Consider the following 24,903-nt stretch of genomic DNA (forward strand, 5'->3'; position numbering starts at 1 on the left):
CCCCCATGAAACTCCCTTTCTCCTCATTTGGGGAGAAAGGGAAGTAGCAACAGCTCTCCCTGGCAAAGAGGAGGAGGCAGCAGTGAGTGGTTGGGCCGTGGCAGCATAAAGAGAACTGGGTGAAGTCACTGCAGCTGCTTGGCCAGGAAGGCTGACTCAGCATGGGCCAGGGCAGCCAGGCATGGAGGGATTAGTCTTGCTCTGCCTGGTCTCAGAGGGCAGGCCGGGGGGGGGGGGGCACATTTAGGATCAGGAGCTGGTACGACTCTTAAAATTTCATGTGGGCGAAGCAGAGTGGGTACTGTACTGCACAGAGGAGCCTCATTCAGACACAGACTGGGTTATCAGGCCTGAGGCTCCCCACTCTACAATGGAGACTTCCATTCCTCGCCCAGCACCCACCAGCAGCCTGCTCTTTAGAAGGGAACCAGATCTGCTGCTGACCTGCCTTGGTGGCCCCTTCCTACCAAGAACCCAACCAACCCCAGAGCCCAGGAAAGCCCCATTCATAATTCACTCCAGGCCACTCTCTTGTGCAACATTGGCTTTTATTCCAACGGGACAGAACAGAGCTGGTCTTGGCCCTCACCCTTCTCAACAGTAAGACCAACAGGGCAGAAAGCCAGAAGTCTCACCTCCAGGAGGGAGAACAGAAAATCAAGGATTGAGAGAAGAGGGACAATCTGATGAAAGATGGAGCTCAGGCTACAGCAGATTAAGGCAAAGGCTGGCTGATGGGGCTCTCGAGAGCATGGAGACAGCCAAGATCAATGAGGGGGCCTCTCTCCACCCCCAGGTCTAGAGCTAGCGGAAGTAGTTGGGACATTCATGAGCGACGAGGTTCCAGGCCTGGTCAAAGGCCTTCACCACCCCAGGCTCCAGTGGGCCTTCCTCTGATGCTGCCATGTTCTGCTGCAGCTGCTGCAGGCTGGACATGCCCAGGATAACAGCATCTCCATGGGCACCCTGTCAGGAGAGAAGGCAAAGAACCAGGTATATGTTTGGGTCATATGGGAGGGGTGAGGTGGAGGAGTAAATATTTAACAGCCATGGGGGGTGGGGGGGTGTGTGTGGCATGTTTCCTAGTGAGTGTTTAACAACCAGCTCTCAGTGGTAGGGGGTGTTCTGGTAAACATTTATCAACTAACTCTCAGGGGATGGATATTCCAGTTTATGCTGGAAAATGTTTAACAACCAGCTCTCCTGGCTAGGACATGTGCTAAACAATACACTTTTAAATTTAATCTATTTTATTAGCATTTTCTCTGTCTACACAATCAAGCTTGCTGGGGGTAGGGCCTAGTGGTATAGAGGCAGAAGGCAAATCACAGCGTTTGCTGACTTCTGAGTCACAAATGCACACACTCAAAAATCTTTTTCCAATCCTTTTAATTTGCATTTCTTTAATCAATAGTGAATTAGGGCATTTTTTCCTATGATTATAGATAACTTGGATGACTTTGTCTGAACACTTCTTATCCCTTGACCATTTTATCAACTGAGGAACGGCTCTTATTTCTATAAACTTGACTCAGTTCTCTCTCTGTTTGAGAAAAGAGGTCTTTGTATCTGAGTTGCTGTAAAAATGTCTCGGCACTTATGATCACTAATGCCCAGGCTCCAGATCTAGCAATGGTGCTATGAGCTGGCTCCAGAGGGACACCCCGACTCTCCCACTAGGATTCCATGAGGACAGACGTCTCTTACTTCTTTTTGTAGGTGCCCCAGTAGATGAGAGGATGAGACCTGGGGTCAGGGAGACCTGAGTTCCAATCATTCCTCAGACACTTATTACCTATGGGGGCCCTGGACAAGTCATTTAACCTGTCTGCCTCAATTTCCTCACCTGTAAAAAGGGGGCAGTAGGAATGCCTACCTCACAGAACTGCTGAGGGTCAAATGAGGTAACGTGTAAAGCACTTTGCAAATCATGTTGTTCAGTCGGGTCTGACTCTTCATGACCCCATGTAGGGTTTTCTTGGCAGAGATATGGGAGTGGTTTGCCATTTTCTTCTCCAGCTCATTTGACAGATGAGGAAACTGAGGCAAACAGGGTGAAGTGACTTGCCCAGGGTCGCACAGCTGGCAAGTGTCTGAGGTTGGATTTGAACTCAGGAGGAAGAATCTCCCTGACTCCTGGTCCAATAATCTATCCACTGCACCACCTCGCTCTCCCCAAAAAAGAATGGCTTGTCATTTCCTTCTCCAATGTCTTACAGCAAACAAAGATCCAATGACTTGCCCAGGGTCACATAGCTAGTAACTGTCTGAGGCCAGATTTGAACTCGGGTCTAGGCCCAGCACTCCATCCACTGTGCCACCCAGCTGTCTAAACCCCAGTTATTTGTATTTCTATCATCTCTTCAGCATCATCAGGAGGCTCCCATCGGTGCTCCAGGGCTGCTAATATAGACCCCAGTTTTAAGAAGCCTCCCAACTGCAGGGCCCCACCTGGTGATTACAAGCGGGCTGGGGATACGTCCAAGGAAGGCTCCTGGATAAGCTCTCCCAGCTTTCAAAGGTCATCCTTCCCACTGCTCGCCGTGAGGCACTGGCAGCCCAGGCCCTCCGAGTCTCCATGAGGATCATCACCCCCATTTTTCAGAGGAGGTGACCAAGGCCCACTGAGGTTACGCAATCCTGCCCATGGCCATATAATAAGTAACCACACCAGGCTGGATTCTAACGCAGATCTTCCTGACACAGAAGCCAGGAAGTTGTTTATCCCATCTGACAAGACAAAGGGGATAGAATGTGCTGTGGTGCTAAGAACAATGACGATGCATGGGAAGATGCCCGTGGAGGGATCCAGAGCCCAGGGAATAAGAGAAACACCCTGATCACAGCAGCCGCCCACCTCAGGGGACCCAGGATGGACGACAGCGGCAGTACGCAGCCTGGGAGCACCTCCAGGCCAGGGGCTGTCTTTTGCCTTTCTCTGTAACCCCAGTGCTATGTGCCTGGCACATAGTAGGTGCTTGTTAAGTCCTTGGCCCCTGGCCTTCAAAGGCCCCCTCCTATACATGATGCAAGGAAACACTCTGTCAGTCAATATACATTTGTGGTGGTTGTTATTAATCTTTTGGGTTGGTTTGCCTAAAAGTTTTCAGGAAACATCCTTTTCCTATAATTCATTTGTGGTTTGTTTGTTAGCTGTATTAAAATTAATAGATCAAAGCCAAAGGGCTCAAGACTCACAGGAAGGGAAGGGTTCCTGGGGCTCCCGGGGCATTACCTGGAGCTGGGAGTGATGGTACATCCATCTGAGGGCTGCTGAGGTCATGCTGGGAGGGTTGGCCCCATAAGCTGCTGCCAGGGCTTTCTCCACAAGAGCAATGGCTTGAAAGTGATGCTCCTTCCAGAAGCTATGTTAAATGGGCAGAGGGAAGTTCAGTGGTCAGTGCCCCCAGAGTGGCCTCAGCAAGGCCTATGTGGTGGCTCAGCTTGGCAGAGAACCCAGGCTCCCAATCACAGGAGCCCAGATGGAGTCAGTCAGCCTAGGCCAAGTTACAGTCCTGGCTCCAACAGCCACTACTCACAGGATGACCACAGGTACTGTCCCCTGTAAACCACCAAGTGGGGCTGCACTTCCCCAATGAAGATTCCAAGTACCCAAAGTGGTGTCAGGTTATGCTCAGTCAACCACCCAATGAACAATTCATGAGCACAGGACACAGGCCTTGGGCACATGTTATCTAAGACCTTCATTCCTCTGGGGTCATTTGTCCCCATAATCACCCATCTCATCCCAAGTGACACCCGAGAGGGCCCATTTTACAACTGCATGCCCCATTCTGGGAAGGACACTGAGTGTCCAGAGGAAGGGGAGGCCCCTCCAGGACATGGCAGACACTCAAGGAAGGGTTAGGAGAACTGGGGCTGCTTGGTCTAAACTTGGGGGCAGTTGGGAGGGCACAAGAGCACCTGTCATACATGTGAGGGGCTGTCCTGTGGACAGTTCCAAATAGGTCAATTTTGTCTGCCTCACAAAGAGAAGGGACCGCAAGGGGAAGGGGCTGCCTGGGCTTCTGAGGGGGGTGGGGTCTGGGGTCTGCAAATGGAGACTGGAGATCCACCTGTCAGAGATGGATTTGAGGGGGCTCTTGTTCAGGTCTGGGTTGGACCAGATGGCCTTGAAGGTGCTCACCTCTTTTAATTATATCCTATTTATCCTACACATGTCTTGCTTTGCATGTATTTGTTTGCATGTTGTTTCCCATTAGACTGTAAGTTTCTTGAGGGCAGAGACTGTCTTTTGCCTCTCTTTGTATCCCCAGCACTTAGCACAGTGCCTGAATTGAACTGAAGGTGCCTTCAACCTCTAAGACGTGGGATGGCTTCCCAGAAAGGTGGGCCAGGGACTCATGCCCATTTTTATAGATGGGAAGATGCCAGGTCTCCTGAGAACACTCTCCCACCTCTGCCCTGCTTCCCCCACAGGGAGCGGAACTCACCGATTCCTGTAGGTCTCAGCCCAGCTATTCCCAAAGAACCGGCCCTCAGGCTGTTTTGTGTCTTTGTCTTCATATTTGTACTTGCCAGTCAGGAGGCCACCTGAGGAGAGACAGGACAATGAGATCTCAGGGAGTCCACCAGGGCTAAGGGCTGAGAGCTCAGCCACAAGTCGGGGCTGTGAAGGGTGGGGGGAATGTACATTTCAACTTGGGCCCAAACAGAGAGGGACTGAATCAGGCCCCATGTTCACTCCCACCAGCACCGATGGACACCATCTGCATCCCACTACCCAGCTGGACCCACAAGATAACCAAACCCAGATTCCTGGAGCACTCTTAGACTTTAAAAAGTGGCCTCCACAAAATCACTCCTGGAGATAGTGCACAGTACTTCCTCTATTTGGATGGTTGCAGTTTGCCCACGGACACACAGCTAACAAGTATCAAAGCCCAGACTGGAACCCAGATCTCTTGATTTCATGTCCTCATTCTATTATCCCATTCCAGAGACTTTGGGTTCCCCTCCCCACTTTTCCTCATACCAGCCAAAGGGTTGTAGGCATAGAACCGCATTCCAAAGTGACGTAGGCAGGGCAACAGTTCTGTCTCCACTTGCCTGGTGGTGGCATTATACATGCCCTGTGAGGAGGTGGGAAAGCACAATCAGGGAAGCTCAGGGAAGGGACAACCCCCCAAACAAGCCCAGGTCAGGAGAGGTCAAGGGCAAAGCTCGATAGCTGGAGGGCCAATCCAACTTATTCACTTTACAGATAAGTTACTAGGTAGGAAGTGGCAGGGTCAGGATCTGAATCCAGTTCTTCTGTTTCCAAAGCCTGCTAGCATTCTTTCTACCACAAAGCACTGGGAGTCAGAGCCCTAGATCCATGTCCCAGCTTGGCCATTTACTAGCTTTGTGACTGGGGCCAGGCTCTCCCTCCTCTGGTCCTGCATTTCCTCTCCTGTAAAATGAGGGGCTGATGAGATGATCTCTCAAGTTCCTATGGGGATGATACTCTATGACCTCAATGGCAGAAAAGCTCCCTGCCCCTGGGGCCAGGTGAACCCAGTGACCAAGAAGGGCCCCCAGGAGGCCAAGCAACATCCCAGGCTCAGACAGGTGCTCACCTGGTACACAGTGGGGATGACCCAGCCATTTTTCTTGCAGAGGGTGCAGATTTCAGCTACTTCCCAGGAGGCATAGTTAGAGAGGCCCAGCTCTACAAACTTACCCTGCAGGGAACAAAGAGAGAAAGAGGGAGGGGGGAGAGAGGAAAAAGGAAAAGGGGGAGGGAGAGGAAGGGGGACAGGGAGAGAATCATCAGGTCAGGGCTGGGCCCCTGCTCTAAGAAGTTGTCCTTCTATTTTTACCTGTACTTGCTTCCCCTATTAAAAGGCAATTAGAATATCTTTGTGAGTAGGAACTGTTTCATCTCCAGCTCTAGCACAGTGCCTGGCACACAGCAGGTGGTTAATAAATAATCTTGAATGACTGATTGATACTCTAAGGCCTCTCTAGCTCTGACATCCTGTGTTCTAAGATCCCTCTCACCCCTGACATTCTGTGTTCTAAGGGCCCTCCCAGCTCTGACATCCTGTTTTCTAAGGCCCCTCCCACCTCTCACATCCTATGTTCTAAGGACCCTCCCAGCTCTGACATCCTGTGTTCTAAGGACCCTCCCAGCTCTGACATCCTGTGTTCTAAGGACCCTCCCAGCTCTGACATCCTGTGTTCTAAGGCCCCTCCCAGCTCTGACATTGTGTTCTAAGGCCCCTCCCAGCTCTGACATTGTGTTCTAAGGGCCCTCCCGGCTCTCACATCCTGTGTTCTAAGGCCCCTCCCGGCTCTGACATCCTGGATTCTAAGGGCCCTCCCGGCTCTGACATCCTGTGTTCTAAGGCCCCTCCCGGCTCTGACATACTGTGTTCTAAGGCCCCTCCCGGCTCTGACATACTGTGTTCTAAGGCCCCTCCCGGCTCTGACATCCTGTGTTCTAAGGGCCCTCCCGGCTCTGACATCCTGTGTTCTAAGGGCCCTCCCGGCTCTGACATCCTGTGTTCTAAGGCCCCTCCCGGCTCTGACATCCTGTGTTCTAAGGCCCCTCCCGGCTCTGACATCTGTGTTCTAAGGCCCCTCCCGGCTCTGACATCTGTGTTCTAAGGCCCTCCCGCCTCTCACATCCTGTGTTCTAAGGCCCCTCCCGGCTCTGACATCCTGTGTTCTAAGGGCCCTCCCGGCTCTGACATCCTGTGTTCTAAGGCCCCTCCCGGCTCTGACATCCTGTGTTCTAAGGCCCCTCCCGGCTCTGACATCCTGTGTTCTAAGGGCCCTCCCAGCTCTGACATCCTGTGTTCTAAGGGCCCTCCCAGCTCTGACATCCTGTGTTCTAAGGACCCTCCCAGCTCTGACATCCTGTGTTCTAAGGACCCTCCCTGCTCTGACATCCTGTGTTCTAAGGGACCCTCCCAGCTCTAACATCCTGTGTTCTAAGGCCCCTCCCAGCTCTGACATCTGTGTTCTAAGGACCCTCCTGGCTCTCACATCTGTGTTCTAAGGCCCCTCCCGGCTCTGACATTGTGTTCTAAGGCCCCTCCCAGCTCTGACATCCTGTGTTCTAAGGGCCCTCCCAGCTCTGACATCCTGTGTTCTAAGGACCCTCCCAGCTCTGACATCTTGTGTTCTAAGGACCCTCCCATCCCTGACATCATGTGTTCTAAGGCCCCTCCCAGCTCTGACATTCTGTGTTCTAAGATCCCTCCCACCTCTCACATCCTATGTTCTAAGGGCCCTCTGAGCTCTGACATTGTGTTCTGAGGGCCCTCCCAGCTCTGACATTCTGTGTTCTAAGGGCCCTACCACCCCTGACATCCTCTGTCCTAACGTCCCTCCCAGCTCTGACATCCTGTGTTCTAAGGGCCCTCCCAGCTCTGACATCCTGTGTTCTAAGATCCCTCTCACCCCTGACATCCCGTGTTCTAAGGGGCCTCCCAGCTCTGATATCCTGTGTTCTAAGGGTCCTCCCAGCTCTGACATCCTGTGTTCTAAGGCCCCTCCCACCCCTGACATCCTGGGTTCTCAGGCCCCTCCCTGCTCTGACATCCTGTGTTCTAAGGCTACTCCCAGCTCTGACATCCTGTGTTCTAAGATCCCTCTCACCCCTGACATCCTGTGTTCTAAGGCCCCTCCCAGCTCTGACATTCTGTGTTCTAAGGGTCCTCCCAGCTCTGACATCCTGTGTTCTAAGGCCCCTCTGAGCTCTGACATTTTGTTCTAAGGCCCCTTCCAGCTCTGACATCCTATGTTGTAAGGGGCCTCCCAGCTCTGACATTGTGTTCTAAGGCCCTCCCACTTCTGACATTGTGTTCTAAGGGCCCTACCACCCCTGACATCCTCTGTCCTAACGTCCCTCCCAGCTCTGACATCCTGTGTTCTAAGGGCCCTCCCAGCTCTGACATCCTGTGTTCTAAGGGCCCTCCCAGCTCTGACATACTGTGTTCTAAGGACCCTCCCAGCTCTGACATCCTGGGTTCTAAGGGCCCTCCCGGCTCTGACATCCTGTGTTCTAAGGGCCCTCCCGGCTCTGACATGTCCTCTCTCACCTCCCGGTGTAGCTCATTGCAGGCCTGCAGTGTCTCCTCCACGGGTGTGTTGTGGTCTGGTGCATGCAGGTAGAAGAGATCCACTCGGGTGCACTGTAGCCGCTGCAGGGAGGTCTCCAGCTGGGAACGTACACTTTCAGGCCTCAGAGACTTCCCATCCCAGGGATTGGCCTTGGTGGCAATTTTAGCTTAAGGAAAAAAAAAGTGGTAGGTGGTGGCTGAAATTCAGTTCACTGTAATTCAACAAACAGAGTAAATCCTCTGCGTAGCCCTGAATCCAGCAAGGTACATCTCTGCTCTTCCCAGCTGACCATGTGCTTTTCCTAGCAAGCAGGCTGCTCTTTTCTCTCTCTTTTTTCTTTTTTAAATTAATTAATTTATTTTTAGTTTTCAATGTCCACTTCTGTAAGATTTTGAGTTCTAAATTTTCTTCCCCTCCCTCTACTCTCCTGTCCCCAAGACATCATGAAATCTGACATAGGTTCTACATATACATTCATATTAAGCATATTTTCCACATTAGTCATGATGTAAAGAAGAATCAGAACCACGAGAAAGAAGAAATAAAACAAAACAACAAAAAAAGAGCAAATAGTCTGCTTCCATCTGCATTCAGACTCCACAGTTCTTTCTCTGGTTGCGGACAACGTTTTCCATCATGAGTCTTTTGGAAATGTCTTAGATCATTGCATTGCTCAGAAGAGCCAAGTCTATCAAAGCTGGTCACTGCACAATGTTGCTCTTACTGTGTACAATGTTCTGGTTCTGCTTCCTTCACTCTGCATCAGTTCATACATGTCTTTCCAGGTTTTTCTGAAGTCCTCCTGCTCATCATTTCTAACAGCACGATAGTATTCCACTACATTCATATATGATAACTAGTTCAGTCATTCCCAAATTGATGGGTATCCCCTCAATTTCCAATTCTTGATCACCACAAAAAGAGCTGCTATAAATATTTTTGTACATGTGGGTCCTTTTCCCATTTTTATGATCTCTTTGGGATACAGACCTAGAAGCGATATTGCTGGGTCAAAGGGTATGTACAGTTTTACAGCCCCCTGAGCAGTTCCAAAATGCTCTCCAGAACGGCCAGACCAGTTCACAACTCCACCAACAATGCATTAGTGTTCCAATTTCCCACATCTTTTCCATCATCTGTCACTTTCCTGTTCTGTCATGTTAGCCAATCTGACAGGTGTGATGTGGTGCCTCAGAGTTGTTTTGATTTGCATCTCTCCAAACAATAGTGACCCAGAGCATCCTTTTATACAACTATAGATAGCTCTAATTTCCCCATCTGAAAACTGTAGCAGGCTGCTCTTTTCACAAACCAAACAATGTCTGAGCTGGAATAGGACTCTGAGAGCATCTAGTCTGACCCTCTCATTACAAAGGAGAAAACTGGGGCCTACAGAAAGGAAGGGGTTTGAGCAAGTCACACAGGGACAGTGGGAACTTGAACTCAGGTTTCATGAGAAGCATGGTGGGGCAGGGCAAGAAGGTTGGACTTGGAGTCAGAGGCCTTGATTTCCAATCCTGGCTCCGCCACTTACTACGTCATGTCACCTCAGGCAAGTAACCTAACTCCTATAGGCCTCAATTCCCTCATTTGTAAAATGAAGAGGTTCAATCAGATGTTCTGTTAATGCCCTTCCAACTGTAAACTGGCCATCTCAGGGTCCTGTAACCTTCTAAAACCTGGATCCTTTCCCGGATACCACACCACCTCCAAGTCATCTTCACATTCAATTATTACACCCATTTTTCACATGAAGAAACTGAGCCCTCCAAGAGGTGACATGGTGTCACAAAGCAGGGAGCTTAGCCCACATCTTCTGACTCCAAGTCCAAGGCCCTTACCACTGCATTGTGAGGTTGTAACCTGATATATCCTTTTCATCCCCCTCTTCCGACAAGAGAATGAGACAGTCAAGTGTAAGACACTGTTCCTTTCATAAAGGAAGAAAAATATGTGTAAGGAATTCTGATAAGTCAACTTGATAAGAAACACTAGCCCCCAGATTAAAAAATGTTTGAGACAAACCATTCAGAAGACCACCAATAAATGAAACTATTTTCAGAATTTGGAAGGATTCAAATGAGAAACTATGACTCAAATAACTGTTTAGGGAATACATGGCAATTGTATTCATACCTAACAGAAAGGTGGGTATTTTGAGTTTCACATAAGTTAAAGATGGGTCACTGCCTATTAGCAGGCCCTGATTCCAATGCTTAGATGAAGGACAGGAGACCACCAGATAATGATACAACAGGAGAGGAAGCTGACAGCAGGAGGGGTGAGAACATAAGACTTAGGAAAGGCAGCTTATATTACAGTACAAATGCTCACGAGGGCTGAGCTGAGAAACAGACTTTGCATCCATTTTGTCGGGAACTGTGCTGATTAGAAAGGAGGCACTGCTTCACGGAGAGCTGACAGGTCAGAGAAAGGCAGTGCTGCCCCAGCATCGTATACTACCAGAGGAGGGAACTTTACAGAGGCTTAGCTGGGTTATCTTTTACTGTCCTCTGAAAGGGAGAAACTGAGGGGAAAAGACAAGCATTGTGTCTGCTTTGCAGTTAATTATGACAAACGGAGAAGCATGACTTTGCTTGAAGGCTAAGAGAAAAAAAGGGAATTCCTTGCTATCTGAAGAACTGGCTAGGAAAGGTTATGAAGTCTTATTGCTTTCTATAGCTTGGGAGGGAAAAACTTCTCAAAGCCTCAGAGATCTAAGGAGCTTGACATTTCTCTGAACTAAGCTAACTACTGTCACTGAAAGAAACAGCTTAACACTTTTTCAGGAACCTACCAAGAGTGGCTGTATCTTAAAATCAATCAATCAATCAACATTTACTTAGTGCCTACTATGTGCCAGGCATTGTACTATGCCACAGATACAAAAAGAGGCAACAGACAGTTCCTGCCTTCAAGGAACTTATAATCGAATGGAGGTAGGGGAATATTCTAGGCATGGGGGATAGCCAGAGAAAATGCCTACAGCGGAGAGATGGAGCGTCTAAAAGAGCTTGATACTAACTTCAGCAGCCTGAGAAGAACAGGGAAGTAACTTGGCCCAGCAGAAGAGCTGAGAGGACCAGAAGGCCAGCAGAGAGCAGAGAAGCAGTTCTCTGTGGTGCTGTCCTCTAAAGAGATCAAGGACATCAAGGCCGACTGTCTAGGGTCTTGAGCTACTTCCTGTTTTTTGTTTTGTTTGGAGGAGGGAAGGTTGGGCAATTGTAGTTAAGTGACTTGCCCAAAGTCACACAGCTAGTAAGTGTGTCAAGTGTCTGAGGCCGGATTTGAACTCAGGTCCTCCTGACTCCAGGGCCAGTGCACTACTCACTGCGCCACCTAGCTGCCCTTTGAGCTACTTCCAACTTGAGCAGAGAAACCTATGTGCCTCCCTGTCGGGTTCCATTGTATGTCCACTCTCCCTAACAGATAGTGTGTGCTGTGGGGGAAGAGTATGACGCAGGTTTGTGCATAAATGGTTATATTTTGATTATCTGTGGTTTTGCTTTCTATCGAGTAAACGTTATAATTATTTAATAAATGTTTCAATCGAGTAATTATTGTAATTTCTTCACGTTATAATCGAGTAAATGTTGAAATTATCCCGGCTTCTGCCTTCTACTGAGTAAATATTTATTCCTGTCCTTGCGTTCTAATGAGTAGATGCGATTATTCTTGCTTTCGCTTTATCATTTAGCTAATGTTGCATGTTTAATGCTCAGGCTTCCCTCTGTTGATCATCTGCAACGAGTCTGTGTTTCTCTTGTGTGTACATAATTTTTGCATGTTGCCTCCCCCTTAGACTATAAGCTCCATGAGGGCAGGGGCTGTCTTGTCTTTTTTTTTTTTTTGTATCCTCAAGTACTTAGCACAGTGCTTGGCACACTGCAGGCACTTAATAACTCTGGCTAACAAGATTCAACGGTGTGATGCTGACTGATATTTATATAAATGGGGAGCCCACTGATGCGTTATGAACTAGATTGGCAAGTAGTAGGTGTATTCTGAATGGCAGCCAGGCGTCCATCCCCCTGACAGCACCACTCCAACCTGCCAAAGTGAGTGTAGGTTGGGGGAAAGCAAGCAAACCCATCAATTAAAGAAAAGAGTCTAGAGAGAACTGGGCTGGGTGCGAGGTCCTGGAGAATGCAAGGCCCACTAAGCCAGAGTCAGTTTTGAGAGCAGTACAAAGCAGAATATAAGCCAGTTCCACTGGGGCCCAATACAACATGCTCAATTCGATCAGGCCAGCTGCTTCTCTGGTTCTCATTCCAACCATCTTACTAGCTGCATGAACTGTGGCAAGTCACTTCGCTGGACCTATTTCCCTATTTCTTTATTCATAAAAGGAAGGAGCTAGAGGATTAGATGACCAATAGGGTCCTTTCGGTTCTACATTAACCTGCTCCAATCAAAAGGGGAGCTGGAGGGGAAGAGGGAGGGGGATGGAAAACAGGAGAGGACACATATCAAGTTCAGCCCTGATCTAAGAATTCTAAATTGGAATGAGGTTTAATTTTTATTATGTGCTTTTCACACCTGACCCCACTCTGGCTTAGGATGGAAGAATTTAGTGATTTCCTGTACTGAATATCATCCTCTCCCCCCTCCCTCCTCTACCCCAAGCCAGGAATTCCACCACCTCTACTAATGAACTTTGCTTCTGGGTACAATCTGGGGAATCTGAGAAGTGGAGGTGGAGGAAGGGAGGGAGGGGGTTAAAGGGCAATGAAAGAAGATAGAAACTGAGCACAGGTCTAGAGTTGGAAGTGACTTTTGAGGCCATCTGGTCCAAAACTATTAATTTAAAGATGAATAAACTAGAACCCTGGACTGGGAGTCAGGAAGATCTAGGTTCAAACCCTAACTAGGACATTCAGTAGCTGTGTGACTCTGAGAAGGTCATTTAATCCCCCTGGGCTTCAGTTTCCTATCTGTAAAATGTGGGGGTTGGACCACATGACCACTAAAGACCACTCAATCTCTAAATCAATGATCCTATCTATGCCCAGACAGGTGAACTGAGGTAGAAAGTAGCAGAGATGGTACTTGAACCTAGATTTCTCAAATCCAAAACCAGCACTCATTCTGCTATTACAGGAAGCTAGATGGCAAAGTGGATAGCTAGAATGTTGGACTTGGAATTGGGAAAACCTGAGTTCAAATTCTGACACCTTACTGTGATACCCTGGGCAAAAGGCACTTTACTCGGCCAGTTTCTTCCCCTGAAAATAAGGATGATTATGGCTCCTACCTCCCAGGACTGTTGGGAGGCTCACGTAAGATAACACATGGATAGCACTACAAAGCTTAATCCAAGGGGAAAAAGTCAAATTCAAAACAGTGATAGAAGGCACAATGTGATAGAATGAACCCTGCACTGCAAGTGAAGAGACCTAGGTTCCAGCCCCATCTATACATTCACTGTGTGACCTCAGACAAGGCCATTTCATTCTCTGGACCTCAGTTTTCTTCTCTTTACAATAAAGGGGCTGGGTGAAATCATCTCTAAGGTCCCTCACAGACCTTAACGTTCTCTGACAGCCTGGCAGCAGTCTGGGTTCTGAGGTTTCTTCCAGCTCTGGCATTTTAAAAATTTGAGAAGGCTCAGGGAAGCTATTTACTGGAGGGACAGTCTGAGACAGAGTGGAAAGGTCAGTGTGAACGGGATGACATGGATCCTCTGCTGAAAGGTTGGGCCCTCCAAACCCTATCCAGGGCAGGGAAGACCCACCCTGAGGCTCTCCCCCTCCCCCAATGGAGGCCTTAAACAATCACAAGCCTGGGAATGAGTAACAGGAATAGTTACCCACCTCTGTGGAAAGTCACAAGTGGACTAATTTGTCCAAATTCCAGAACCAAGCATGCATGTAATGAACAAGGAGAGCCTGAGCCAAAGGCCTTGGCCTCCATCTTGGCTGCCTGTGTGCACCCCGCCACAAACACACAGGAACCTCAACTGATGGGGGAGAGGAGGTAATGAGGACATACTTTGGAGCAAAGGGGGCTTATTAAATTAGCTGATGCATGGCCACTATTGGGATCCAATCGATGCTTGGGCCCATCTATCAAGGTTCCTAGAGTCAGGGACAGGGAACTTCTGAGAGTACAAGGTATCTGGCAAACCACCTGGAGAGCTGCTGACTGTCATGAGGTCAGAGGTTTCACCAGAAGAACAAAGGAGGAGTGGGGGCAGGGGGAACACTGGGTGGGAACAGAATTTGCCAGATCAAGGGTCGAAGGATTCATGCCCTAAATTGCAACATTTAGAGGTCGGGGTTCATTGCTTCTGGATAGGGTTGCATGGAGATGGATGAATTGCAGAGATTAGGGCCCCACACCTCAGGTCAAGGGTTCCAAGATGAAGCCCTCAATTACAACATTTAGAGGTCGGGGTTCATGGTCTCTGGGTAGGGCTGCATGGGGATGAATGGGATTGCAAAGATTAGGGGCCCACACCTCAGATTAGGGGTTCCATGCCCTAAATGACAACATTTGGAGGTCAAGGTTCACGGTCTTTGGGTAGGGTGCACGGGGATGGATGGGATTGCGGAGATTAGGGACCCGCAGCGCAGGTCAAGGGCTCCAGGGCGCATGCCCCAGATCGCAAGCCTGTGGGGTCGGCAGGTGGCACGGGCCCCGGAAGGCTGGGAGTCCGGCCGCCTTACCTTTGCTGCCGCCGTCCCCCAACCCCAGGCCCATGCTGCCCACGATACTCTCGGACTGGCCGTCGCTGTACATGAAGGCCGTGTCCAGCTCGCGGTGGCCGCGCTCCAGGAAGGCGTGCACGGCGGCGGCACTGGCTGACCCGTCCATGCGCCGGCCCATCTCCATGGTGCCCAGCACGGAGGCCGGCAGGGCCCGGGCCGCCGAGGAGGCGACGTGGGCGGCGCGGGACATCGCGGCGGCGGCGGCGACTGCGGGGGCACTAGGGCTGCGGGCACCGGCGGTTCCGCGGGAAGATCGGCAGCGGGCGGCGGCGCGAGCCACAGCACGAGACAGGACGCTCAGCATCTGGGGGGAGGGGACGCCGCGGTCTGCGTGACGAAGCTCCGCCCGCCCGTGACGTCATCAGCAGTCTCGGGGAGGGAGGGGCGAGAGCAGAGATGGCTCGCACTCAGGGACCGTCTGCAAGGGGCGCTGCGCGGCCGGGGAAGGTAGAGCCCGGCATCCTTCGCGACCAGGCTCGGATTCTCTTTGGACTGGAGTGGTCCTGGCAGAAGGCGTTGGTACTGGGCGGTGCGTGCAACCGCCCCGCTCCCACCCTGAGCCTTCTCCGTTTTCCCGGCATCTGGAGCTGGAAGCAGCCCAAAGGGAGCCTCTGGTCCAACGTTCTCCTTTTTTCATAGGAGGAAACAGGCTCAGGGACAGAAAGCCATTTGCCCGGGGTCGCCCTGAGCTTCGATTCCAACCTAGGTCTTGTTTGTCCCGGTCCCAGCTTGGAGTCACAGAGTCCTGGGCAGGGAAGGACTGAAGCTTCCAGGCTAGGTTATCATTTATCCCCCTGGAAGGGACACAGTAATCTAACAAGAGTGGGAGAACAGTTCTGGGGTCCCAGGAGTCCTGAGCCTCATGTCCAGTCACCCTCATTGCCCCCCTCCCTTCCATCAGCCAAGCAAGAAAGTAATGAGTGTGACTATAACGATCAGTGGAGGGAGAGATGCAGGGGGAGATATCGATGGTGTGGCAATACCTGGTGTCGATCAAAAAATCCGGAAAACCGTGATGTAAAATCTTTTAAAATTATTATGAACTTGACAAACATCAACAAACATGATCATGTCTACAGAAAAAGAACAGAGAAAGAGAAGTACATGTAAAACCACAAATTTCAATTATGTAAGACATTGTTTTTAATATAGAATAGGGTAATTCCAATCCTGTTCTATTTATCGGTAGCTCTATTTCCTTCTGCTTTCTTCTCTGTATACTGCAAATATTTCATTATTTAGGGAACCACTATTACTCCCTTCTCCTTCACTCATAACTCCCCCCCAAAAAAAAACCTAAACAACATTTTCTTCCCACCCCCTAACAGTAAATATAGTCAAGAAAAAAAAAATGCCCCAGACATGGGCCTTATCAGAAAATGTATGCCTCCTACTCCTATGAAGTCCATCACTGGTCTCTCAGAAGGTGGGAAGCATCTCTATCATAGCATTGGAATGGTGGATGGTCATTGAATGGGTCAGAGTTCTTAAGTCTTTCAAAGTTGTTCCCCTTTACAATCTTGTCATTGTATAAATTATTTTCCTGGTTCTCCTTGCTTCAGTTTGCATCAGTTCATAGGAGCGTTCCCAGATTTCTCTGACTCTAACCCTTTCTTTTTTCCCTTAGGGCACAATAATATTCCATTACATTCATATATGATACTGTGTTCGGCCATTCCCCGAAAGGGTGTTTATTAAAACAGAAAGTTCCATTGTAAACATTTTTCTCCATGTGGGGCCTTTCCTTTGGTCTTTGATCTTTTTAGAGTACAGGGTATTCACAGTTAAAGTAACTTTTGGATTATAATTCCAAACTGCTTTCCAGAATACTTGAAGCAATTCCCAGCTCCAATAATAATATATCAGTGTGCTTTTCTTTCCATAGCCCTTCCAACAATTGGCCTTTTTTTCCCCAAATCTGATAGGCATGAGGTGAAAATTTCAGAGTTGACTTAGTATGCATTTCTGTTATTATTGGGTATTTGGAATATTTTTACATGGTGTTTGATAGCTTGCATGTATTTTTCAGTCTGCCTGTTCATATCATTTGACCATGACCTGCTGGGAAATCTAGGTGGCAAAGTGCACAGAGTGCTGGGCCTAGAATCAGAAAGACTCATCTTCCCGAATTCAGAACTGGCCTCCAACACTTACTAGCTATGTGACTCTGGGCAAGTGGCTTACCACTGTTTGCCTCAGTCTCCATATCTGAAAAATGAACTGGAGAACCCCAACATCTCTGCTAAGAAACCCTAAATGGGGTCACAAAGAATTGGACACGACTGAAAAATGACCCAACACCGGGAGATGGCCTTGTTCTTATAGATTTGAATGATAACTTAAATGGCTAGCTTTATAGAGTGCTCAGGGAGGGGTCTCCCGCCAGTGGGGAACCCGATCAGGAACAATGAAGAGACAGGGAGACTAAGGTGGAGAAGTCTCATTTATTCAGGGAAGCAGCCAAACTTTTATAGCAGTTTTAGCCAATGCTAGCTTGGCACCTACAAGGAGGCTTATTGCCAATTAAGTAAAAGGTTTAGCAGTGTGTATGCCCTCGTGGATGCCCTGCGCACGGTCTCATGCTCAGGTGTTGCTGAGAGTGTGGAGACCCGACCCAGCCTGTTTGGCCTTGATTGAGAATGGAGGCAGCTCTATTTTCCCACAGGACCGGCTGTGAGCCTTCAACAGCACTTAACAATAGAGCACTTCAATATTTGCAAAGCAATCTACCAGTTAATCAAAGTATGTATCATGCACTTACTATGTGCTGGGCACTACAAGACCTGATTGCATCAACCCACGATACTTAGCTACCTACCTTAATTCTCAATACCTCTAGGATGTCACACCTTAATCACAGAAGTTTACAACAAAGATTTCCTTCAATTAACTCTTTCCCTTCTGATTTTCTGTGGTATTTTAAATTTATTTTTAAAAATGTTTTCCAATTACATTTTAAACGCTTCTTAAATTTCCAGTCACAAATTCTCTCCCTCCCTCCACCCTCTCCTGTACCTGCTGAAAAGGCAAGAAATACAATATCCATTATTCATATAAGTCCATGCAAAACATATTTTGTCTTTAGCCATGTAGTGAGGAAAAAAAGCAAGAAAAATAAAGTGAAAAAAATATATGTTTCAGTCTGCACTCAGAGTCCAATTCTCTCTCTGGAGAGGGATAGTATTTTTCCTTTTTAATTGTCTCAGATCATTGTACTGATCAGAGTAGCCAAGTCTTTCACAGTTGATCATTGTATCAATATTGCTGTCAGTGACTGTATACAATGTCCTTCTGGTTCTGCTCACTTGACTTTGCATCAGTTCATGTAAGTCTTTCCAGGTTTTCTGCTTCTCATTTCTTATGGCACAATAATATTCCATTACAATCATATGCCACAACTTGTTCAGCCATTCTCCAAATGATGGGCATCCCCTCATTTTTAATCTTTTGCCATCATTAAAAGAAGTGATATAAATATTTTTGTACATATGGGTCTTCCTCCTTTTCCTTTGATCTCTTTGTGATACAGATCTAGTAGTATTGCTGAGTCAAAGGGTATGCACAGTTTTATAGTCCTTTGGGCAGAGTTCCAAGTTGTTTTCCAAAATGGTTGGACCAGTTCACCACTCTACCAAGAGTGTCATTAGCGTACCTATTTTGCCACAGTCCCTCCAACATTTATCTTTTTCCCTTTCTGTGATGTTAACCAACCTAATAGTGAGGTGGTACCTCAGAGTTGTTTTAATTTGCATTTTTAGAATTATTAGTGATCAAGAGTATTTACTTTTCGTATTTTTTTTGATAGCTTTGGTTTCTTTTTCTGAAAACTGCCTATTCTTAACTTTTGGCCATTTACCAATTGGAGAATGACTCATCATCTTCTCAGTTTACCTCATTTTTCCACATATTTGAGAAATGAGATTTTTATCAGCAAGATTTGCTCTAATTTTTCTGCCAGTTTCTTTATCTCCTTTTAATTTTGGTTTTGTTGGTTTTGTTTATGCAAAATCTTTTTAATTTAATGTGATCAAAATTGTCATTTTTATGTTTTTAACTTTATTTTTATTTATTTTTAGTTTTCAACATTCACTTTTATAAGATTTTGAGTTTTAAATTTTCCCCCCTCCCCAACAAGGCATGCAATCTCATATAGGCTATATATGTACAATCATATTAAACATATTTCCATCTTAGTTACGTTGTGAAAGAAGGATCAGAACAAAAGGGAAAAACCAACAGAAAGAAAAATCAAACCAACAAAAAATATTGCTGTCAGTTTCTTACTTCCCTTTTAATTTTGGTTTTATTGGGCTTTTTATGTAAAACCTTTTCTTTTTTCTTTTAATTTAATATATAACTTATATAACTTTATATAAAACCTTTTCAATTTAATGTGATCAAAATTTTCCTTTTGATATCCCATGAGTCTCTCTATCCACTGTTTGGTCAAGAACTCTTTCTCTATCCATAGTGGTATGAAAAGAATCTCCTTCTTTGCTTCTGTAATATGTTTGTGACATGATATGATTTCTATAGTGTTACTATAATTTCTGTATCAAAGAAATATTTCTACATAGCATTGGTCCCATCAAATTCACATCTAGATGAGGCTTGACTGAAAGATGATTTTTTTATTTCAGGCACCATTGGGACCTGAAGGTCTTTCCTTGACTCTCAGGACATCACTAGTAGACTGGCTATAAAACCTGCCATGGGCTCCAGCTCCTTGACTCCTGATTCCTGGAGCCTTGGTCTCCTGATTTTTCCATACCCACAAAGTCAGAGCCTCTAGATTCATCTCCTTCACCTAAAAGAAAACAAATACTGAGACAACGCACCAAGGTCCATTTTCATGTGGATGGATGTGGGCCTTGCAGGGAAAGGGCCCAAGGCCTTTCCTCTTACAGCTTTGTCTCTTGCCAGTCTGTGAAGGACTCACACTATGAGCAGAGGACCACCAAAAAAGGAATGGCTGAAGCCAATTCAGGCCTTTGGAAGAATATTTTTAAAGTGGCTTAAAATTTTCAAAGTACTTCACATATACAGTATCTCCTTCAGTCCTTACAGCAACTCTGTGAGGTATGTAACATTTTTATTCCCATTTTACAGATGAGGAAACTGATAGAGAATGTAGGTGACATGCTTAGGATCACACAGCTCCTAAGTGTCTGAGGCAGAAATGCTGCAAAATACCTGGCACTATGCCACACATCACAGAGGGTTAAAATGTTTATCCAAGAGATCAGATAAGCATTCTTCAATGACCTGGAAACTCACCTGATTTAAATCCCCAATGAAAGTCTATGGGTTATAAAAGTATTAAGTCCTAGAATGATGGATTTGAACATTCATGTAAGAATGCAGAGATTTCCTACTCTAGGGAATACCTTATCAGAAGAATGGGAAATCCATTCATTTCTTTCTCACTAAGGAATCATGTGGTAAGAGAGGTGTGTGGTATGAGAAAAAGAATAAAGAAAAGAAAAATTAATATATTAAGAGGAAATTTTAAAATCACAACCTCTGATCATGAAAAGACTCCACAACAGGGCTATACTAGATTACATGTAAGAGTGTGAATATAATCCACTTCCATTCAACAAACATTAAACACCTGCCACCTTAAGCCTTTTTGCTAGGTCCTGGGAATACAAAAACAAAACTGTCCCTGGCCTCGAGTAACGTATTTTCTACTGGAGGGATTAAATGAATGGATGAATAGTATTTAGTGCATACTCTTATGCTATGAATACTGAAGCAAGGCAGTCCTTTGCCCTCAACTAGGCAGCTAGGTGGCACTGTGGATAACAGTGCCACACCTGGAGTCAGGAAGACCTGAGATTGCATCCTTAATAGCTGTGTGACCCTGAGCAAGTCACTTAGCCCTGTTTGCCTCACTTTTCTCATCTGTAAAATAAGCTGGAGGAAGAAACGGCATACCATTCCAGTATCTTTGCCAAGAAAACCTCAAATGGGGTCATGAAAAGTCAGACACAACTGAAATGACTGAACAACAAATTTGTGCTCAAGGATCTTACATTTTATTCCAGGAGACCACCCACATTGGGGAGTGGTGTGGCCACACCCTCAGGAAGGTATGGGAAATCACAAGAAGATAAATAGAATAATTTATTGTTCAGTCAACTCCAAAGCCCTTCTATCCTCCACTATGTTTCGAAGTCTGTCCAAGTTCATGTTCATTGCTTCCATGACACCATCTATTCATCTTGTTTTCTGCCATTGCCTTTACCTTTTGCCTTTAATCTTTCCCAACATTGGGTATTTTCCAAAAAGTCACATTTTTTCATCATATATCGAAAGTATTTAAGCACCAGCTTCGGTATTTGACCTTCCAGTGAATAGCCTGAATTAATTTCTTTAACTATTGACTGATGTGATCTCCTTGCTATCCAAGGGACTCTCAGAAGTCTTCTCTAGCACCACAATTCAAAAGTATCAATTTTATAGCACTCAGCTTTCCTCATAGTCCAACTCTTACAGCCATTCATTTCTACTGGAAAAACCATAGCTTTGACTATACAGAGCCTTGTGGCAAAGTGATCTTTCTGGTTTTTTGTATGCTGTCCAGATTTGCCATAGTTTTCCTTCCAAGGAGCAGGTGACTTTTAATTTCATGGTTGCAGTCACCATCTATGGTCATCTTTGAGCCCAAGAATATGAAATCTGACACTGCTTCCATTTCTTCTCCTTCTATTTCTGAAGAAATGGTGGGACCAGGTGCCAAAATCTTCAGTGTTTTTTGATATGAATCTTCAAGCCAGGTTTTATACTCTCCTTTTTCACCCTCTTCAAGAGGCTTCTTAATTCCTCTTCTCTTTCTGCCATCAGAGCGGTATTGTCTGCATGTCTGAGATTGATATCTTTCCCAGCAACCTTAATTCCAGCTTATGATCCATCTAGCCTGCCATTCTGCATGATGTATTCTACATATAAGCTAAATAAATATGGCACGTATAGTCTCGTCATCCTTCTTTTCCAATCTTAAACCAATCAGTTGTTCCATGTTCAGTTTTATTTGTTGCTTCTTGAGCCACATACAGGTTCCTCCAAAGACAAGATGATCTGGCACTCCCATGTCTTGGAGGATTTGCCACATTTTGTTGTGATCCATGCAGTCAAAGGCTTTAGTATAGTCAATGAAGCAGAAGTAGATGTTTTTCTGGAACTCCCTTGCTTTCCTCATAAACCAGCAAATGTTGGCAATTTGGTCTCTAGTTTCTCTGCCTCTTTGAAAACCAGCCTGCTCTTCTGGTTATTCTTGGTTCACATATTGCTGAAGGCTAGCCTGAGGAATCTTAAGCATAACCTCGCCAGCATGTGAAATGAACATATTTGTTCAGTAATTTGAATATTCTCTGGCATTGCCCTTCTTTAGAATTGGGACATAAGCTAATCTTTTCCAATCCAGTGGCCACTGTTGAATTTTCCAAATTTGCTGGTATATTAGGTGCAGCACTTGAACAACATCATCTTTTAGAATTTTAAATACCTCAGCTGGGATTCTATCACTTCCTCTAACCTCATTGTAAGCAGTAAGGCTCATTTTGACTTCATTCTCCAGGATGTCTGGCTCTAGACCAGTAACCACAGCATCATGGTTATTGATGATGTTAAAATCTTTCTTGTATCGTTCTGTGTATTCTTGAATAGAACAATAGGGCAGTTCATTTTGCTCTTTTCTGGAGGCAATGATAACATTGATTCTGCAACCCTGATGGGGAAAGGGAGAATGTCCATTTTTTGCAAGGAGATAAAGGAGGTAAGTGGTGGAGAAAAAAGCTAAAGAGACATTGGGCCATGGAGTACTGACCCAGGAGGTTTAATTCTTCCTAGGCATAGCTGCTATTGGTTCAGTTTGCTCAGATGAAGGTGAAGACATGTGGGTCCAGGAAATGAAGAGCCAAGTGGCTTAGCAGTTCTTAGGCTTACAACATGTACATAAAGTAGAGAAACAAATACTGATCTATATACTAGAACCATTTTATTTTGTTAACTTATGACATGTTCTACTTTAGTGCTCTAGAATAGATTGTGTGGATGTTTTGTGTTATAAATGAAATTTTCCCAACTGTAAAATTCTTCATTAGGGGAAAAAATTGTGATCAAACATAATTTCTTGATTGTTGTCAAACCAAGTTACTTAAATTGAAATTATTTTCCATTTTATGATAAATAAATTAACAACTTTTTTTGAAAAAGAAGAAAATCTATGGGTTATCTATCATCAAAGCTAAACTTGGAAAAAAATGTGCTGTTCATTCAAAGTACACTTAATATACAATGTGGAAAAAGTATAGTTTCAAGATTAAGAATTACAGAATGACAAAAATCTTGTCAACTCAGTGCTAAATCACATAAAATAAGTGTTTGCAGCAAAAGAGGGACATCATACATATTGAAAGTTTTCAAAGGTGTAAAAATCTTGAAGTTCATTGTATGGCTTCAAATTTATTTTTCTTTATCTCAGTTGATTTGCACATCACTGTAGGTTCTGTATCCATTTGAAAGTAATTATAGTATATAGTGTGATACACTGATCTAAAATGCATTTCTGCCAACTTGCTTTCCAGTTTTCCCAGCAGTTTTTGTCAAATAGCAAGTCCTTATTCCAGTCCTTTGGATAATTGAGTTTAATAAATTATTATTACTATGTCCATCTAGGTTTTATTCATTTAGTCTGTTCTGCTGATCAGTTTTCTATTTCTTTTTAGCTAGTGCCAAATAATTTTTTGATTTTTTTATTATATAGTTTGCCATCTAGAAATAGTATTTCTTCCTCATACCTATCTTTTTTTAACTTCCTAGATATGAAAGATGATTTTGTTCCTTCAAATTTTGTTATTATTTTTTATAATTCTATAAATTAACCAATTGATTGGGATGGCATTGAATAAGTAAATTAACTCGATAACATTTTCATTTTTATTTTATGGGCAGGCTGAGACACAAACAATTAATAGCTTTCCAGTTATGTAGGTCTGGATTTCTGTAAATAGTGGTTTGTTGTCATGTTTGTTGTCGTATTTTAATAATTCTCTTTCTCCTTGATAGGTGGACTTCTAAATATTTTATGAATTCTGTAATGAAATAGAATGAAATCTCTTTGTCTCTTTCTGATGGGTTTTGTTGATAATATACAGCAAATCTGATTATTTTTGTGGGTTTATTTTATGTCCTGCAACTTTGTTGAAGTTATTGTTTCAGTGAATTTTTTTTAGTTGAATCTCTAGGATTTTCTAAGTGAAACATCATATAGTTGGCAAAAATTAATAACTTTATTTTTTCTTTGCCTGTGCTTTTCCTCTCAATTTATTTTCATATATCATTGCTATAACCAGCATTTCCAGAATTGTGTCAAATATAATGCTAACAATGGACACCTTTGCTTTATTCCCGGTTTTACTGGGAAGGAGTCTAGTATTTCTCCATTACTGATGAAAAGATTAAAATTGATCCAGTATAATTTAGAAAATTGACCCTATTTACAAGTAATTGATTTTTTCCTGCGACTGTTTAGATGCTTCCACTTTCGTGCTGTCTGGAGCAGCTCCGCACACCAAGAGCTCTCCCAGCCTACAGATTTGTCCCGTCAGCCTTTCAGACTCTCCTGGCTTGGAAATTTGCCTCACTCAGACTGCTCCCGGTTTCTAACTTTCTCAAATATTCTCAGATTCACTTTTTTATAGGAATCTGACAGAACTTGTGAGAGAGTTCTGGTAAGATGCAGTTTTCACTTGGCCATCTTGGCTCAATCCCCTTAAGAAAATGTTCTGTAAAACTTGGACTAGGTCTAAAAACCACACCCAAAGACCTAGAGGGCTATGTGTGTCCTGGAGGCCACAGGTTCCCCATCCCTGCCTTAGGGGACAGTTCAGGAATCTGAGCCACTGGGAGCTGAATAATAATTAATAATTTATAGAGCATTTTATAGTGTGTGCATCTGGGGGACCATTGAATAAGGTGTGAAATTCCCTGATTGAGGTCAGTTCCTTCACTAGATAGGGAAATCTTCATCCCAATCTTCATCTTAGTCCCCTTCCCACCAAGGACCCAACCAGGCCCCAGAAGAGCCCCATTCATAATTCACTCCAGGCCACTC

General features: G+C 45.4%; 1 protein-coding gene across 1 annotated transcript; it reads right to left on the reverse strand.

Annotated features, from left to right (window-relative positions):
* Positions 1 to 529: 529 nt before the first annotated feature.
* LOC118839483 (aflatoxin B1 aldehyde reductase member 4-like) lies at positions 530 to 15,151 on the reverse strand. The gene is made up of 7 exons (XM_036746952.1): positions 14,742 to 15,151; positions 8,052 to 8,239; positions 5,580 to 5,684; positions 4,997 to 5,093; positions 4,455 to 4,554; positions 3,236 to 3,365; positions 530 to 966 (listed from the first exon to the last, which is right to left on the reverse strand). Exons 1-7 carry the CDS (start codon positions 15,085 to 15,087, stop codon positions 805 to 807), a joined length of 1,128 nt encoding a protein of 375 aa, XP_036602847.1. The 5' UTR covers positions 15,088 to 15,151; the 3' UTR covers positions 530 to 804.
* Positions 15,152 to 24,903: the final 9,752 nt, after the last annotated feature.

The sequence above is a fragment of the Trichosurus vulpecula genome, chromosome 2, assembly GCF_011100635.1.
Source record: "Trichosurus vulpecula isolate mTriVul1 chromosome 2, mTriVul1.pri, whole genome shotgun sequence".
NCBI lineage: Eukaryota > Metazoa > Chordata > Mammalia > Diprotodontia > Phalangeridae > Trichosurus > Trichosurus vulpecula.

Excerpts from the sequence above, each read along its gene's own strand:
- LOC118839483 (XM_036746952.1), bottom strand. The coding sequence starts at position 15,087 with ATGCTGAGCGTCCTGTCTCGTGCTGTGGCTCGCGCCGCCGCCCGCTGC. Across the intron at positions 8,240-14,741 it reads GGGGGACGGCGGCAGCAAAG|CTAAAATTGCCACCAAGGCC; the intron begins GTAAGGCGGCCG and ends TTTTTCCTTAAG. Across the intron at positions 3,366-4,454 it reads GCTGAGACCTACAGGAATCG|CTTCTGGAAGGAGCATCACT; the intron begins GTGAGTTCCGCT and ends CATTTAACATAG.